Below are 18,186 nucleotides of genomic sequence, written 5' to 3'. Positions count from 1 at the left end.
CACATCAAAGCCAGCCATCCGGCAAGCAAAATGCTGATTAGTTTGTGAGTATAATGGTTAACATTGTGTGCCATGTTTTTCTTTTCTGATGCAGGAGAAACACGGCTGAAATATAATGATATTCCCAAAGCAAGCACAACCTGCAAACCTAGCCTGAAATATAACATAAACAGTGTTCACCAGACTAAATCTAACTGACTGCGTAAGACACTTTCACAGAGAATGCAATTCAACACCCTATTCACTGTCATGTGATGAAGACTGACGGGAAACACACAATAAGACCTACAATTATTTTTTAAGTGCATTAATTTATTGACATTTTTGTCAGTACCTCCCTGCTGTACATAATAATAATTACTTCTAATATAATGAATCAATTCATGTGCCCTAGAGTCACGTATAGATTACTGAACGGGGCCCCTATTGTCTCCGTGCCCTCGGCAAGAACCTCTGAATGAGGTGATATTTCTAGTTTGAAAGTCACAGAGCTCAGATTGTGAAGATAGGCAGGGGGTCAGTATCATAATCCATCCATGCCAGGACCCAGATAAGAGGAAAAGCTGATGGATGGATTAAACAATTAAAAAATGAATTATTTATTTTTTAATTGTTTAATCCATCCATCATTTTTTTCAAGTTTTCTCTAAAATGTTCTAGAAACTCCCTCGACACAGACAAAACTTATAGCTGATGTTCCCGTCTACGGCAAGCAAGAAAAAAAGGTCAGGACCTTTGCAAATGAAATTTAAGTTTTTAAACTACATGTTTTAATGTTTTGATTTTTAAAGTTTTCTAAGTCCTTTAAGGGAACCAAGACCTGCAGACCCCCCCGATGAGCCATTTTTTTTTTACTAGTGTGGTGATGGGAAATACAGGAGGAAGAGAAAAGACTGTCCCCTCTATTGCAGCTTAATTCCAAGTTAAAATCTATGTGATTTTCTAAATGGCAACAATTGTGCCGCATTTTCATTAGCGACATCAGCTGCATCAAAACAAGCGCTCCTACTTTCTCCCTCAACAAATGACAACGTGGCGTTACACCACGTGACTCAGAGAAGCAGAAATGGTGGTGAGGAATAGATCAGGAATAGAGCCAACCTCACTGCGCTCCTACTGAAAAAACAGACAACAGATTCAGACAAGACGATTTCAAAATCACGAACAATGCGAGCAGTGTTTACAGTACTAACAGCCGCAGGGCAACACCACAAATTTATATAATCACCTTAAACGTCACCGCAAACTGCAATATGATGAAGCTATAAAGGTCAAGCAGAAAATCCAGTCCAAATCCAAAAGACACCAGTAACCTTATACAGTGCATCACCGTCACCATGCCCATCACGCTCCCATAGGCACAAGGAAGAGGTTGTGTAAGTAAGAGAAGACAAGAGACTGAAGTTGATTGCTTTTCATCCTCAGTGTCAGATTCATGAAGCTGATGCATTCAAGCGAATAACAAGGAGCATTTCCTATATGTTTTCCAAAGTTGATGTAAACAAGCAATAAAAAAAATTTGTGAGAATCATGATCTCAATTTTAAGCAAGAAAATTGTGAATCCCATTTTGCACAGAAACTGATGTAAAAATGTTTTGTTCACCTGCCTCAAAGTCACATTAGCTCAGTGAGCCGGCATGCAAAGCTCCAATCAACACCTGTCAACCTCCACTACTGTTAACTGTCACTGGAAAATCAACACAGATCACTTGATGTTGTGATGCATCGGTGTCAGTATGAAGTCAAACATGCAGCAGCTGTTGTGTGTAGGAACATAAAAAATTCCAAGCATCACTGTCCTTTATTGTGTGGCGAGCGTGAGCCAATTAATTTGACCTAGTTTTACATGAAAGAATCCTTTAGGTAGCTTTGGTTCTTTCTTTCTTCCAATCAGAGTCACACTCTCTACGGGGGTCCTCAGAGTGTTCATGGTACACAGAGTGGACTGTGGGCAATTAGGAACACCCACACTAAGGTATGTGTCAGCCTAACAAATGCAGCCATATGTGAAACTGGTGGCAATTTACCAGTTTGAGCCAGAGGAGATAAATTCAGCTCAATGAGGTGACTCAGAAGACGTACAGCATCAGCAGCAGATTGTACTGGTGACAAGGAAGAATGATGACAACCACGTTTGCTTTTAATGTTTTTTTAGTTTATTAGGCTTCAGGAGCAGAGAAAACTCAAACACTTTTTCTAAGCGATGCTGGTAAATAATATGGATTAGAGCAGAAACAATTAGTCACTTCATTGATTAGTTGAACAATAGAAAAACATTAAGCAACAAAGGTATTTTGATAAATGATCAATTGTTTAAGTCTTTTTTAAAGCAAAGCAGAGATAAAATGGCAAATATTCTCTGGTTGGAAGTTTATAGATGGGAAGATTTACTGCTTTTCTTCATCAAACATCACTGCAAATTGAATATCTTTGGGGTTTGAACTTTCAGTTGAACTAGAAAAAGACATCTGAAAATGTCACGTTAGGCTCTGGGAAGTTGTGATGGGTACCTTTCACAATATTTTGACATTTTACTCTGATTAATCAAAAGAAGTAAACAGCAGATTAATCAAACATAATCAAAATAATTGTTAGTTGCAGCCCTGATATGAATTTAGAAAACGAAATAAACTTCAGTTAATATGACAATTAGGTGTCAGTCCCCACATAACCAAGGCCGTGGAGTCACCCGCCAACTTGAGCCAGAGGGAGTGGACAGGCTGCAGAGACACTTAATCCTACACACCTCAAATATACCTTATGGTATATTGTCCCATGAGACTGCCAGCGTTTCCATCCATTACATGCAACTGTTCACATAGCTCAGTTTCTTTTCACTTTGTTAGAGTCAGCCTCCTGTGCATGTCCAGGGTAACTACAGTACAGAGAATATAAACACCACGGCAAAAACATAGTAGTAGTTTAGTAACACTAATTGAGCTCATCATATTTAGCAAACAGTTGGACACAGGGAAAAAGTTCATTTAAAAGTATACAAACAAAAACATCTAATGTTGAACAAATAAATGACGTTCAAATACAGTTGCAGTAGCAAATGTCCATAAAGCTTATCAGTACTACGGTTCTGACCAATCAGGAAGCAGCAAGCTACTCCTTGGTACCCATCCCTACATGGCACAGGCAACTATTCAGTGAAATCTGTGCAAACCTCTTCCCCATTAAGGATAATGGGAAGCAACAACAAGGATATACAACAGCTCAATTTGCTTCCAATGATTACGAATATGAATGTCTTGATTGACAGCGAGATAGACCAATTGTTTTGTGCACAAGCTTGACTTAAAACCCTGGCCGTTCTGCTATTTTATTAAGCACACTGTTACACAATTACTTTGCTAGCTAGAAGTACTTTGACTTTGACTTCCAGATATCTCCCTGATCTCTGAGACTCTTTATTGCCGTTCTCTGACTTTGCACGGATAGTTAATTCTCCTGCAGAACCCTGCTGGGAACGCTCGACCACAACCGTTTAATTTCTTGTTTAGTTAATCATGCGATACATTATCAGAATTACCCTAAGCTCTGTGAGTTATTCTATGAAAAGGGATATAGCTGGCTCACAAACATCAGCTTACACCAGAGCCAAGTGGCTCCCGTCTCATTATGAACCAGCCGTCTCCGAGCACAATCAACCAAGGACATGAAAATATTTTAATAGCCGGGCCAAAGAGAGAGGCGTTTTTACAGGAGGGGGGGTGGGGTGGTGAGGCTGGCACGCTAACCTGACTCCACGTTCAGATTACTTGGTGCCAAGTCACCTTGTCACTGTCCTCAAGCCAATTTGAGCAATCTGTTGGGCAGCGGTAATGTGTTACAGCATTGACATACGGCATGGTACTGTATCACTACAATGTGATTTACAGCTGTCGGTGGTAATAAAACTTTGTTCAGCATATGTCTCAGATCAGCAGAAATGAAAGGATCCCGGAAGCAGCTGAGTATTAAGAGATTTATTTTAACATTTGGTAGCCAATTAGCTACAGTATGGGTCTTCTCATGTAAAGCCAATGAGCTGCTGTGTTTCATTAATACAAGCCGAGTCCTCTTGGCTCATTTGAAGTCGTATCGGGCAGACGGGCACTACAGTTTAGCGCTGCCGTTTCTTGAACCACTAATTCTGAAGTTTCTGACAGGCAGGATTGGCTTTTGACGGGCTGCTTAGCGGCTGTCAGAAATATAAAAAGGAAATCCATCATGCAAATTAAGAAATCCATTCGATCGTCTGAACAGGAAGCGGCTGTAGCTGCTTGTCAGTGAGCCGCAAACAGAGTTCATTCATTTGTTTCATTCCATTTAGCAGTTACACTAAATCAAAGGATGGCAGATGTAATGTCACACTACAGCGGTTTCCATGGAAAAGCCCATGAAAACAAGTCAGATTTCGACTCATTTGTCCTCTGCATTGTTGAACAAAGACATATACACACTTTCTAAGTCGCAGGTCCCCAAACTTGGTTTGGTGCATAGACCACTATGCACCAAACCAAGTACCACTTCCACTGAAGATACCTCATGTATATAAATCCACCACCAACTACTACTGCTACTGCTACTGCTGCTGCTACTCCTCCTCAGGCCCAGCGCCAGAATAACTGAAGTGTTTTTTTTTTCCATAAAATAAGATTTAACCATGCAGTAGCCTCAGAAAGGATAATAACAACAGAATAAGGCTACTGTTTAAATTCAAAAAACAGATTTATTAATGAGCACATGAGCAAAATCACTCCGAAAACAGTTCTCTCTCTCTCTCTCTCTCTCTCTAATTAACTGTCCCTGTTGTTTCCCCTCTCTGTCTGTGGATTACAACAATGGGGGGAAAGTTACAACCATTTAGAAACGAGCAGGCTAAGAAACTGAACTAAGCAATGTGCTCCGTCCATTTATCGATCTCCTCCGCTCCGTTTCAGTAATATGAACAGATACCTACACACACCTGTTACACACAACAAACATCTAACCTATTTTTCTATAGATACTGTAGATCTATAGGCCCCTTGTACCACCACTACAACTACTACTACTATCAGATAACTTTGTCACGAAGTAACAGGGAGGCTCTGGCGTACCACCAGGTGGAGTCTCGTGTACCACCAGTAGTTTGCGTAGCAGTTTGGGAATCACTGTTCTAAGTAATTTCAGCATCCAAAAGTAAGCATCCTTTTCTTTGTCTTTTCCAAAGCTGCTCCTCAGTGAAACATGAGTTTGAACCAAACAAATCCTGACATAAAAGACGTGAGCTGTAACAATCTCTGATTTCCGCACTGGAGGAACGCCAACATCTGGTAAGAAATGATGCAGCAGCACCGCTAACAGCATCAAGATCGGCCAAGTCAGAAGAGCCTAAAGGCCTTTTTGGGTTAGAGCGTGAATGATGCAGAATATTTGTTCAAAAGAGAGGAAAATTGATTGTATTTAACACATCTTGTCAAAATTTTTGTGTGATTATGTAAAGTAGTAGCATCCAGCTGGAAAAAGACTCCCTCAGTTTTGGCTCCAAATAAAATGCTTACAGTCCAAACTTATAATTAAGAAATAAATATGACAAAAACTCTGTATATCCAATTACCATTCAACTAAAATCTATGCAAAACATTTAAATTGTAATATTTCAATACGGCACTTCACATTTGCGTTGTTATTTGGTTATCCCTGAATTCATTGCCAACTACAGTACATGTATACAAGCCATATCAGTGAAAAGCCAATATTGGATGCAGGACTTTGAGAGTGTATCACCATCATATTTCCTAAGTGACTCTCATCCTAAATGTGACAGGTGGGATTTCTTGTCCAAAATGACATCCTGCTCTTTCAGGTAGGCTCATGCTTTTATGCTATTTTTAACCTGACAAGGGACAATAACCATCTAAAAGAAAGCAAATGAAAAACATTTGACTTCCTTGAAACTCATTTCAAAGCATTCAACCATGCAACAACATTATGCCCTCTTAAGATGAAGAGTACTCTGCTGTGTGCTTAAAAGGGGACCTCTAGTATAAACACAGGCAGAGGCAGCCACTGTGGAATTCACAGCAATAAAAATTACATATTTCATGAATTGTCAGTGAGCTTGTTCCTGCATTTGAATTCAAAATTTTGCTTGAGGTTGGAAGAAAAAAGGGGCTGGGTGGGGGGTTCAAGACATATCTTTGGCCCCTGAGCAGGCTAATACCCTCTCATAACTGCTGATAAGTCTTCTGGGAATGAACGTGGGTGATGCATTTCAATGCATTTAACCTTGCTCACGATTTAAAGCAGTGTGGATCAAAAAACTGGTGTTAATGTAGCCTGAGTGAAAGGTCATACAGGAACAGGACATAGAGTATGTTCTTTACTGACTTAAATCATTACAATTAACCTTTAAACTCCGCACTGGCATAAGTTGATTATTATTATTATTATTATTATTATTAATAATAATAATAATAATAATAATAATAATAATAATTGTTTTGTTTTTTCGACTTTGTAATTGGTTCAAAAGTGGAGTTTGATGACAGGAAAAGCGTTTACGACAACTTTCAGAAGAAAGCATCAAACGTTTCCTCAAAAATGTCTTTTAAAACGTGTTTCACTCTCACTAATAATGACAAACTCCCACTGGACTGGCTTCACTCGCACGCGGCCACTTGCAGCAGCTTAATGAGCGTCGAGTGAATTAATTAGCTTACCTTGAAAAATCCATATTAACATCAGCACAGCTCGAAGTCTTGTCTTTAGCTTCATGGCGCAACATCCACCGGCTTCTCCAGCAGACAGGAGCTTCTTTAAAGTTGACACCAAACACTCGCTTCACTTCCCAAACTGCCGCTTAATTGTCTTCAGGTAGCAATTAACAGAAACCAGAAAGGCAGCGTCTGCAGATAAAGCTCCCTCTCCTCTTGCCATCCCGCCTACAAACAGCGGCTGACATCGCAGAGCGCGGCGGCGGCTCCGCTCGCCTTCACCTCACATACCGGTTTGAAAGTACAAAGCATTCAGCTTTTCTCTTTCTTTCATTTCATCTCCAGTCTGCTTTACTCCTGCTGCCCGGCTGTGCCTGAGAGAGAGTGTGTGTGTGTGTGTGTGTGTGTGTGTGTGTGTGTGTGTGTGTGTGTGTCGCTCCTTCGTGTCTTCCACACACAGTAAACTGAAGGAGCTTATTCACCTGCCTGAGCTGCTCGGTGACGCCCCCTGGCAACAAAACCTCAACTACAACTCTTCAATGAGCAAAGACCTGTCATTTATCAGAAGAGTAAACAGTTAGTAGCCTGCTACAATCATAGTATGTAGGTGTTAATAAGGAAGCCGTGGAGGAAGCGTACCAATGGAAAAGTACCAATGCTCCATTAAGACTAAGAGTCCTGCAATGAAATTGTTACTCAGTAAAAGTATGTAAGTAAAGGCAAGTATTGCCAAATCAAGAAAAATACTTGAAGTATTGAAAGTACTCAATGCAGAAAAAGTTTTATACTACTGTACTCTGTATCATTAGATTAGATAGATTGGTGGATAGATTAGATAGGTGGAGCAATTTTTTAAAACTATTTTATATAACGCTACAGCTAATTTATATTCTCACTGTGGATTAATCCCCTGATTATTTTAATCAATCGATTGTTTGGTTGGTAGGAAATCTCTCTCAGTTGTCCCAGAGCTCAAAGTGGAACCTCCTCAATGCTTATTCCAAACCTTATCAAAAAATAAATTAAGATTAAAATCAAGTATTAAGAAGCTGTAACCATGAAATGTTTGGCTTTTTGCAGGTAAAAATTCCTCAAACACTGATAAAAAAGTCCAATTATGAATGAATGGTTTTGCTTCTACCAGTAGTTTAAAGCGTCATATTTATAAATTCTTCATATGTTTTCTATGCAAAAGCCTTGATCTGTAAAGTATCTACAGATTGCCTAAATGATTGCTGTGGAGTAAAAAGTGCCACATATCCCTGTGAAATGTTGTTGAGTAGAAGCATAAAGTGGCATGAAAATGAAATACTCAAAGTACAAGTAACTAAATTTGTACAATGCTTGAGTAAAAGTACTTAGTTACTTTCCATCACTGTCATAAGCAGTGACAAAGGGAGTGGGTCTGCCAAAAATGCTTTTAAGTAATTTCTCTCTTATTTCTTTGAAGTATTTGAGCTCTTTTTTTTTTTGGCATGGGCTATTTTATGACATTTAGCAGAGCGTCAGGCTCTTCTACTATTTTTCATTCTTTTTTCTCCTAAAACTGGCACAAACTGCTCACTTACTTTATGGGAGAGATGAGACGGGGGCTTGACTTTATACACTCCCATGAAGTTCACAATTGCTGTGGTGGTTTTGCATGTTTGAATTGTACTGACTGGTGTCCTGTTTGCTCTTTCCTTCCTAGTTGCATGTGTGGCACATAGGATAATTATGTAATATTATTTATTAATTTAAAGGCCCATTGTGTGTTGTTTATATGTATATATGTTTTATATTATTACAGACACATGTATTTCAGGCATGAGGCCACCTGTGAGGCTATATAAGCTGTGGGCGAGCTGCAATCTTCAGTTGGCAGTTAACGTTTAAATAAAGCAAATGAAGACCAGCTCACCCACAGAGCCTTTGTTGTTTGTCCTCACAGGCACTCATTTTTTTTTAAAGCGTGTCACCCCTGGAGTACAGAACTTCATGAGCGTAACACATGCAAAAAACTTGTGTGCGTATATGCTATTCATAGTTTTATGTTATTATGATTCCTCTTGTTGTCCATAAGGGGTATTAGTTTAACCTGCCAGTGGGTGGGGCACTGGCAATTAAATATTCATGTGGAATCGGCCATCACGTAATACATTGATGAATATGTTCAGTATTCACTCTGCTGCTACGTGCTTCACTTTGTTCAGCAGCTAGTTGTTTACTTTGTCTGTCTGTAAGTAGTGCACATTGGGTTTGTAGAGCAGCTATTTCACTGACAAGAGCTGCCTGCTGTGGTGGGAATGAACTAAAACAGTAAAATTGTGTCCCAGAAAACCATAAAAAAAGAGCTGAAAGACTCTGGAAACTTAGTGGGTGATAATTCTTTGTGGGTTTGACCCTTTTCAATTGAACACAAAGTAATTTCATTGTTAATATAAAATATAGACTAGAGCAGCTTTAAATAAATTCTTACTTTACAACAAAGAATGATAGCAGGATGTCACATTTCTTATTTACCTGTTTTGGTCCCTTAGAGGCCTCACGCCAGGTCTGTTAGAACAGTTTCTGTAAAAATAGCCTGATAGCTTACTCTGTTACTCTGAAGTCAGCCACAAGGTCAACGCAGTAATTTTTGTTTCAGAGAATAAAACTAATACTCAAAGTCAATGGTGCCTTTTATGTCCTCTGGAAACATTAAAATGATCAAAAACTCCCCAATGACAACACTCAAATAAACTCAGGTCCAAATAAATGTAATGTCAACTCAATTACCATGCATTACCTGATGTATTACAAAGTCTAATTCAGAGCAGAAATGACTTTTACAGGTAAAAGTCTCACAGGAAAACACTGTGCAGCCACTTATGCTGGAGAACAGAAGCTGCTGTGGGATTTTACATTGTAATGTAAGTCTGAGGTCCTGGCTCAGCTCACAATAAATGGGTCATCAGGTGAAATATTAATGTAGGTGGGGCGATGTGTTGTATTTTTAATGCAACATAATGGATTTATTACATGATATTAAGCTTCACATGTTTTCTGAGAGCCGAGGTTCACAATTAAACACGCAGGAAGCCACCGAACCTCATTCACACACATGAAGACACGAACGTAAGGCTCGGTGTGTGTGTGTGTGTGTGTGTTGTTGTGTTTTTTATTTGCTTCAATAGAGTTACTGTCTGACAGGCAGTTATACCACTGACTTATTTATGTTGTTCCCATATTGTGGAGCCTGCTGTCCCCTGTCTTCTTCTATTGTTGTCTGATTTTAAGGTTAAACCTGGTTAAGTTTTATTTTGGTAAAAAAATGTGTAGTGTTGTTTTATTCAAACAGAAGTCAAATTGGATTCAGGACTATTCAGTGATATGAGCTGTGAAACTTTTTAAAACATAATTTTATGAAGGCAAACTGTGTATTTCAGTAACGCTGTATCAATAAAATACAAATGTGTAAGTGCAAGGGAAGAAGCCTAAAGTGAATTATTAAGGGGAATTTTTCATTTATTTATTGTTTTAGTATATGTGTATCGTATGTGTGTGTTTGCTATTCCTTTGGGGGGGGGGGGGTGTTGAGGACTTAGTGTTTAAGAGGAAACTATTATATACTGTTAAGCATTTTTTCAAATTATTTCTGAGTACATGTTTAATTTTTATGGGTTACAGTAATATTATTAGTGGATAACACACTTGCGATGCACTTACAAAAAAACAAGTCCCTTGGGAAATTACAATGTAAATAGTTTTTAAATCACGACGACTTATTATTTACTCAGTTGTTAGGAAATCCTATCTTCATGAAGGTTATAATGTTTTGGGTTTTGTTTGAAACTGTTTTAGAGAGGTGTGAACTTTTATTTTATTTTATTGTGTTCTAGTGACAGGTGTTTCTATTATTTTGTCTACGCTATTTATATCAATGAGGGCAGGACACATTAAAAAAAAAAGACACTCCTGTCTGAATGGTGCAATACACCTCTCTTGACTGAACACTATGACCTTAATGAAAGGGAGGAATTACAGGACTGATGTATTTGACTAAAGGTGTACCTAATGAACTGAGTGTATGTTTAAAAAAATACTGAATGCGATTAACATTTCATCATGCTATGTAGGAAAGCAGGAAATGTGTATAAATGGAAATGAACACTGAAAATAAAGACCAGTTTAGTCTTCTCTGTCGGGTGTAAGGACCTCCAGTCAAGACAAACACTGCAATAATGCAGAAAAATAGCATGAATGTTTATTTCTGTAGCCTTAAATACACAAGTGCAATTGACAAACTTTTGAAACTGAAGACACTTGGATGATTTTGTATGTTTTTTGAAGCAGTTTTTATCCACAGTAATGTGTCTAGATTAACCTGAGCTGACATTAGATTCCCGGCCTAAATTATTATCCCAGTCCAACCCTGGCTGTACAGCAGGTGCTCCGTCTGTACCTTGTAATTATTTAATATCTACTGGGTAAGTAAAAAAGTTGGCTTACAGTGTTAATGGTAATTCTAAGTCCCCAATCCCCAGAGTGCAAATTTGTTTCATGTCAAGTGTTTTTTTGTTTATCAAAATGTGATTTTGATATCTTTATTTGTGTGCGAGTGTGTGTGTGTGTGTGTGTGTGTGTGTGTGTGTGTATGAACGTGTAAATCTTGGACACTTGAACATGAGAAACTTGATGTCACTGCTGTGTGTGAATAATTGATTGCTTGAGCGTGAAAGAGGCACCGATATGAAACTGCACAGCTTGCATGTTTGGGCCTTTCCAAAACCTTTCTCCTTCAATAAGCTACATTTTCTGTAGGTCAGGTACATTTTCAGAAATGAATTCAGCAGAAAATGTTAAAGAGTACCTGTGCTTTCACGAAGCGCACACATGATAAATTGCTGCACAAAAGACTGCACTGAAATGACAGAATTTAATCTTCGCTGGCATTTGGTTGGAAAAATGTTTCTGTGGTAGATTTCTTCAGTATCGCTCTGATTTGTGTCACTTTAAGCAGCTATCTATATGAGGAAAAACACTCCCCACTGTCTTCTTGAATACATCCATTGTTAAAGCTGGCGGAGACGCTGTTATCTTGCTGCCAGATGGTGGAAGATCAGCCTTGATAGTCTACTCCTAGATAGTATGACAGGGCTTCTTTGTGGTGACCATTCGCTGTTGTTGCACTTTGTTCCACTATATCATACTCCACTGTCATACTCCTCTCTGCAGAAAAATTGCCTGTTGTAACTGATATACTGTTATACACAACATTATTAGCTTGTTAATCCTGATGCTGCAGTGTGTAATTAACGTTTTACTCTTGTAGCTGCTCGAGGTGGACGTAGTTATAACTAGATATATATAGATTATTTTAGTGATACATTCACTTTCCCCTGAAGTTGTAGAGAAGTAGAGGTGTAAAGTAGCAGAAAGTAGTACCCGAGTACACTAGTGGAGTAAATGTGCTTAGTTACCCTCCAACACTGTGTATTTCACATGTATTTCATAAAACAACATGATGATGGATTACTGGTATTTCTACCAAATGCAAGGAGTTCAGATTTGTGTATTCTTTTGTGCCACCTAGTGGTGCACTCCTGAAGCACTGGAGCAGTCTTTGCCTTCACTCATCACCTCTACCTGCTTTCTTTTATTTTTAGGTTTTGGTGGGGGTGTAGCAGTCGGTTGGCTGCGGGAGAAAGCTGTGGACAGGTCAGCAGTCCCTCACAGGGCTAATACAGACTGACAGACAATCATTCACACTCATGCTTGTATATCTGCTGGCAGTTTTTTTTTTCAGTCTCAGCTCCTGACCTGCGTGTCTCTGGACTGAGGGAGGAAACACCCAGGAGAGCATGGTGAGAAAATGCAATGCCCTCTGAGAAAAGGCGACAGCAGGGAATCAGGCCTGTGACTCTTAATGTCAAAAAATAAATGTCAGTTTGTATACATTTTTACCAACCTAGACCTTAATGTAAGATCAGTAGACTAAAGGGGGAATTGATTGTAATAATTAAAAACAGGACAGGCCTTGTACAATGATCTAGAATCACATTTTTATTACACACTGAGGTGATTGGAGCTCTTATTTCCAGTCTCAGTTTCTGACAGTATCAGCTCTGTCTTTGGTGGCTCTGGTGGCTGCATCTTCATCTAGTTTAAAGAACAACTTTATCGTTACATTGTGTAGAATAACAGTTGTGGAAGAAGTGCCAATTCAACAGTCAACAAGTGACCTCTGTCAATAACATAACATATATAACATAAGACATGAGGTACAATGACAAATAACCAATACAGTAAAAGATACAGAGAAGCACCTTGTGTCACTCCTTAACTCTCATCTACTCCATCCCCCGTGAGTCTTTCTCTAAATTCCACAGCACATGCAGGAGATTTCAAAACTGCAAATTGTAAAGTGAATAAAGAAGCAAAAATAAGACTGACATAAGAAGAGTTATATCATAGCTCTAGCTGTGTTAAGTGCCTCCTTTCTAGCCTTGATTATAACCTGGCCTGCCCTGTTCACCCTGGCAACAGAGAGCTGATAAAATCTCTATCCAAGAGAGATTGTACTGATGAATAGAAAGAATGTACTGTCTATGAATATAGTTAAATCTTGTGGTTAGCGTCTCAGAGAGACATTTTGTTATTTGTTCCTAAAAACTTCTAACTGACACATTATACAGTACAAAAATCTAATCAAATCACAGCGAGTTCAGTCTGGAGAAACAGTTATATTCATCATAACATAAGTTTAATGAGTAATAATTCGATGTATGAAGGTCAGGTTTGTGAGTTTATGATTTAGGTTTTGTTAAGAACGAGATTCGTTCCTCCAAACTCTGGCCCAGTCTATAAATGATCCATTACTGGATGAGTAATAAGATGCCTTTCATTGAAAATACTTACAGCCTGTACAGTAGAATGTGATTGTAAATATAGAAAAAAAGAGTCGAAGGACAAATTGTATGTTTTCCTCAGATCCTGAAACCCGTATCATTCATAATGTCTCTTAAGCTGTATCCCTGAACTATTGAATTATTACCATTGAGGAGAGTTAAAGTAGGCTATTGTCCTCCAGAATTAATAAACTGTTAAAAAAAAATATTGTTTTTTTTTATCAAGCCAATTGAATATCCAATTAAATATCTATTTTCTGTATATAAAGCATTGCATAGGCTGTTATTTGACTGTATTTAAGTTTGCATATTGTGATGGAAAGGCCTGTTAACAAAATGTGGTTCAATTAAATTAGGGCTACTTTGTTCCTTTTCATTTAGCACCATGCTGATTACATATTTTCATCACCACTTGATCTCATCAATCTCATAGATGGTGTGAAACAAGTTTTCACCCAAAATACACAGCCCCGTCATCTGTAAGCACAAGGGCTCATCACACTTACGGTTTTAAGTCATAGTCTTTTATATTTTCACTGTCCTTGTTGATTTTTTCGAAAACTCCATGTTTAATTAAAAATAATAAGTATTGTACTCACCACTGCTTTAATTTGATTTCTTTCTTCCAAAGTAAGGCTTGCTGGGAAGTCCTAAACTGACCAATGAGCTTGCTCTCTGTCATTTGTGATCACCTGCGTGAGTTACGTCAGTTTTTTTCTCTACCTTTTAGCCAGAAGCGAGATTTCTTCAGCGAATGGACGATCCAGTTAGCACTGTAATATTTAGCAGGCCCAAAAAAAGCAACGCTCAGAAGAGGAAGGATAGAAGAGAGCAAGATGAGTTTTCTGCTGAAATTACGACATTAGATAACTTTTTACTCTCCACGTTTCTTACTGACACATTGTGTAAGCTTTGTAATGATTTGTTAATGTTTGTTGGCTGAAGCGAGCCCATTTTGGACAAGAAAAATTTGCACTTAGGCAAATCACAATTATGTTACCCTACTTGGGTCAATCCACCTGGTACACTAGTTGAGATTTCAAAGGATAAATGAAAACTTTGACCTGCTGGGGACGCTAGAGGAAATGTCAGAGTATCATATACATTCATCTTCTGGGGACCGTGAATATCTGTACCAGATGTAATGGAAATACCTTAATAGTTGAGATAATTATCATGCACTTTATTTCCAAAGCTGCTTTCAGGGCTAAAAATACCAACTGCATCAGGCTGAATTTTGGGAAAAATGTATAACATGCACAGATGTGCAGCTACAGTGGGAATAAAATACTGTCTTAGCTGTGAACATTATACATCGTTAGCAGTCAGTAAGCAGCTTCAATAAAGCGCTACAACAAGCAGATACAGAAGATTTTCGGTCAGTGATACTCAAACACAGAGCAGAAAATGTGTCTCATAAGCCACTTAATGCGAAATACTAGGGGAAAAATTAGGAGTTTAAGAGTCTAATTAAAGTTTCTAGAACATTTTATGCTCCACGGTAACACGGGACTTCAAAACCCTGTGACGAATTCACAGCAAATATGGCAACAGGAGTGCTTTACTCATGCCATGCAGAATCAGATTCACAGTTTAGTGCCACTGATCATGGATTTTCACTTTTACCATCTGTAATGATGTACCAGATTCTTCATGCACTAATGTTTGGTTGTGTTGCCAAATACCGTACCATTTTCAGAGCACGGTCAGTTTGATTTTACTTTTCTGTGAATCAGTTTTGTCCCATTGCCATCCTGCCATTTCATATGAGAAAAGAATAAAGGCAGTAATGATAGTGTTGTTTTGAAGGATGTGAAAAATTGCGAAAGTTGACATTTAGATGAGAGACGTTAAAATCCACCTACACCAAGTCTCAGCAAACATAGATGACAGTTACTTCACTGACCTTGTTGAAAAATCATGTCCTGTGGTGAATACAGCTGCCAGACGCTTTGAATTTATCCTGCATGAGAAAACTTTGACACTTATTCTCACATAAAGATATCAGAAAGAAAACCTCACACGGGAATATTGGTGAAGTTTTGAGCTATAGAAGACTTAAATTAGAGATATGCATTTGCTCAAACGCCAAACAAACAAAAGAATGAATTATTTTTTTCCCTCCGTGAAGTGAAAATTTAACTGGCATATCTCGTAATTGACTTCTTTTAAATGAATTCCTCTCTGTTATAAAGGCCTTATTTTCCCACAAAGAATGTGCTGGAAACGCCTGTGTTTAAAGGTGACAGGAGTTTGAGGAATTCTCACTGTGAAATTGGAGCTATTAGTTTGCTGTGGACACTGACTGCTTCCTTCCTACATTTCCATTAAAAATGTAGGAGTCACGCTGACACGCTCATACTGTGCAGCAGAGCGCTGTGACAGTCGGGCCTGTGAATGATCTCGGAGGCTGTTTGTCTGTGAGGTTGGACGTCTGCCACATGTTTGGCGATACGAGCCCTCTGTGTAATGGGCTCTCTTGTCATTTATCAGTCTTTACCGTCATTACAGAGGAGATTAGATTTGGACGAGCATAAGGGATATGAAAATGACCTCGTCTGAGCCTGAGATATGCATCAAAGATTTATTTTTTTCAGGAAGAGATTATACAATTCTGCTTGTGCAGCACAATAACACATACTCTAAACCACTGTGTATGAGTTTCGATCTGCATTTCTACATTATAAAATTCCCTTTTTAGTCAGAAAACACTGATTCCTCACCACAAGATCATGCTGAGAATCTGCCCCAAACTCATCCTGCTTCTCTCCAAAGGCTTAAAACAGTTGTGATTCTGGTTTAATCTTAATTGCCAATTTACTTCACACTAGCATTGCATCTGTTTTATGCTCTCCCCATGATACTGTACATGACGACAGTTTTGTAGCTCAGCACGACAGACAGACCGCCTGAAACAAAACACAGCTGTTTTCTGAAGATTTGCCTAAAATTTAGCCCAAGTCCATGTGGCAGCAAAATGTTTTCTTCTGCAGACAAGACAAACTGGATTAGGATTTACAGACAACACAAAGGAACATGAAAAGATGTTTAAAATATCTGGGAAATCACAGCTGAGCCTCGCCAATGTCATTGTACACCTCAGATGAGACTCTTTCTTTTTTAAATTGATAACAGCAGCCTGGAGAGGGTGCTCTGACGCACAAACTCATGATGAATTTCTTTCAAAAGAAGGAGAGAGAAAGCTGAGAGAGATAATGAAAAAAAATGGAGCGTATGTACAAAAAGATTGTTTGCCATTTATGATGATATAATCCTGAATAATATGATACAGTGATACAGCGTTGTTGCTCCAGCAACAGTGTTGTGTTTGGTGAAAACACAGCTTCTTCCTCAGATGCTGTTTTAGTGTTTGATCTTTAGACTGATGAACAGTGGACAGATACATGAAAGATCTGCCATCAGTAGATGCAGGGAATACTAAACAAATTGCACTCAGAGTACTGTAGGTAAACAATTTGCTCCACCTCAACCAACCGCAACAGTAAAGGTGCAGGGTGAGTGAAAGATAAGACTGCGCTGTGGTGAATGAACACATCACACTTTGAAGACAAGCACAATAAAACATCAATATAACAATCAGAAAAATAGAAAGACTCGTTAATTCCTAACTACATCCAGTAATCTGAACATTATTAAAAACAAACAGTTCATCAATACAAGAATTTTCCAACTGGACACAGATGATCAGTGTTGGCTAACACCACATACCAACAGCTGAGAAGCTTAAACCACCTAAAAAATGACACAAAACTGTTAGCAGATTATTACAATCGTTGCTGAATTATTTTCTATGTTGTTGAAGATTTATCATTTAATTGACTAATTGTTGCAACCCTACTGTTTCGGTATTGATACTGAAATTCTGGTATTGGCAGTGATAGGCCTATTCAAACAACACATCCTGAACCAGGCAGTGAGCCAGGCAGAGCTGAATTTCTAGATGAATTGATGACAGAAAACAGAATTAATGATTTGAAAAACACCAAATATTCACTCTTTACATCTTCTCATCCAGTTGCTACCTTTTGTTTCTCTTATTCCACACTGACACATCATAAATTCTGTATCAACTCATTCCAACTTTTCATTGAAGCTATGTAATAATTGCACTTTGTGAAATATTCAAACCCAGAACTCCATATTTCAGCCTTAAAGGTTTTGTAGCTTTTGAAAATCTGAGAACTTCAAGAGAATTTGAAATTAAGTTCAGTGGATTTGGAGCAAAGTTTAGCTGCACAGCACAAGTTTATACTTGTTTATACTCCATTATAGGTTTCAGTTGAATACCTGTGGGTTGAATTGTTGCTAAGACAAAGACAAATAACTTGAATGCAGCTTTGTGACATTGTGATAGGTTTTTTTTTTTCTCTGTTTTGTGATCATTTTTGGTCAAACAGATCAGTTTCATCCATAATGAAAATAATGTTATAGTTGCAGCCCTCCTGTTTTCTGTCTGTACATGTGTTTTCATGCTAATCTGGACTCACGCAATTGTTTTTGCCTGTGAACAGTGTTGTCTTATGTTATGATTGTTCCTTGTTGTGCTTTAGATACACTGTATATCGCTGACTGGTAGATGCATTTTTTGGATAAGATATTTGATGCCTGG

At 38.4% G+C, this 18,186-nt stretch overlaps 1 protein-coding gene across 1 annotated transcript in view; it reads right to left on the bottom strand.

Annotated features, from left to right (window-relative positions):
- esamb (endothelial cell adhesion molecule b) overlaps positions 1–7,100 on the bottom strand; it is a 47,013-nt gene extending 39,913 nt beyond the window's left edge. Inside the window, exon 1 of the mRNA XM_023402300.2 lies at positions 6,694–7,100. Coding sequence (XP_023258068.1) covers positions 6,694–6,748 — 55 coding nt within the window. The 5' untranslated portion in view covers positions 6,749–7,100. The remainder of the gene's footprint in view (positions 1–6,693) is intronic.
- Positions 7,101–18,186: the final 11,086 nt, after the last annotated feature.

Source organism: Seriola lalandi, unplaced genomic scaffold (assembly GCF_002814215.2).
Source record: "Seriola lalandi dorsalis isolate HSWRI2012SDOR001 ecotype SW California unplaced genomic scaffold, Sedor1 jcf7180002053927, whole genome shotgun sequence".
Classification (NCBI taxonomy): Eukaryota; Metazoa; Chordata; class Actinopteri; order Carangiformes; family Carangidae; genus Seriola; species Seriola lalandi.
The sequence above is the reverse complement of the archived record's forward strand: the minus strand, read 5'-3'. Positions and strand labels throughout refer to the sequence as shown.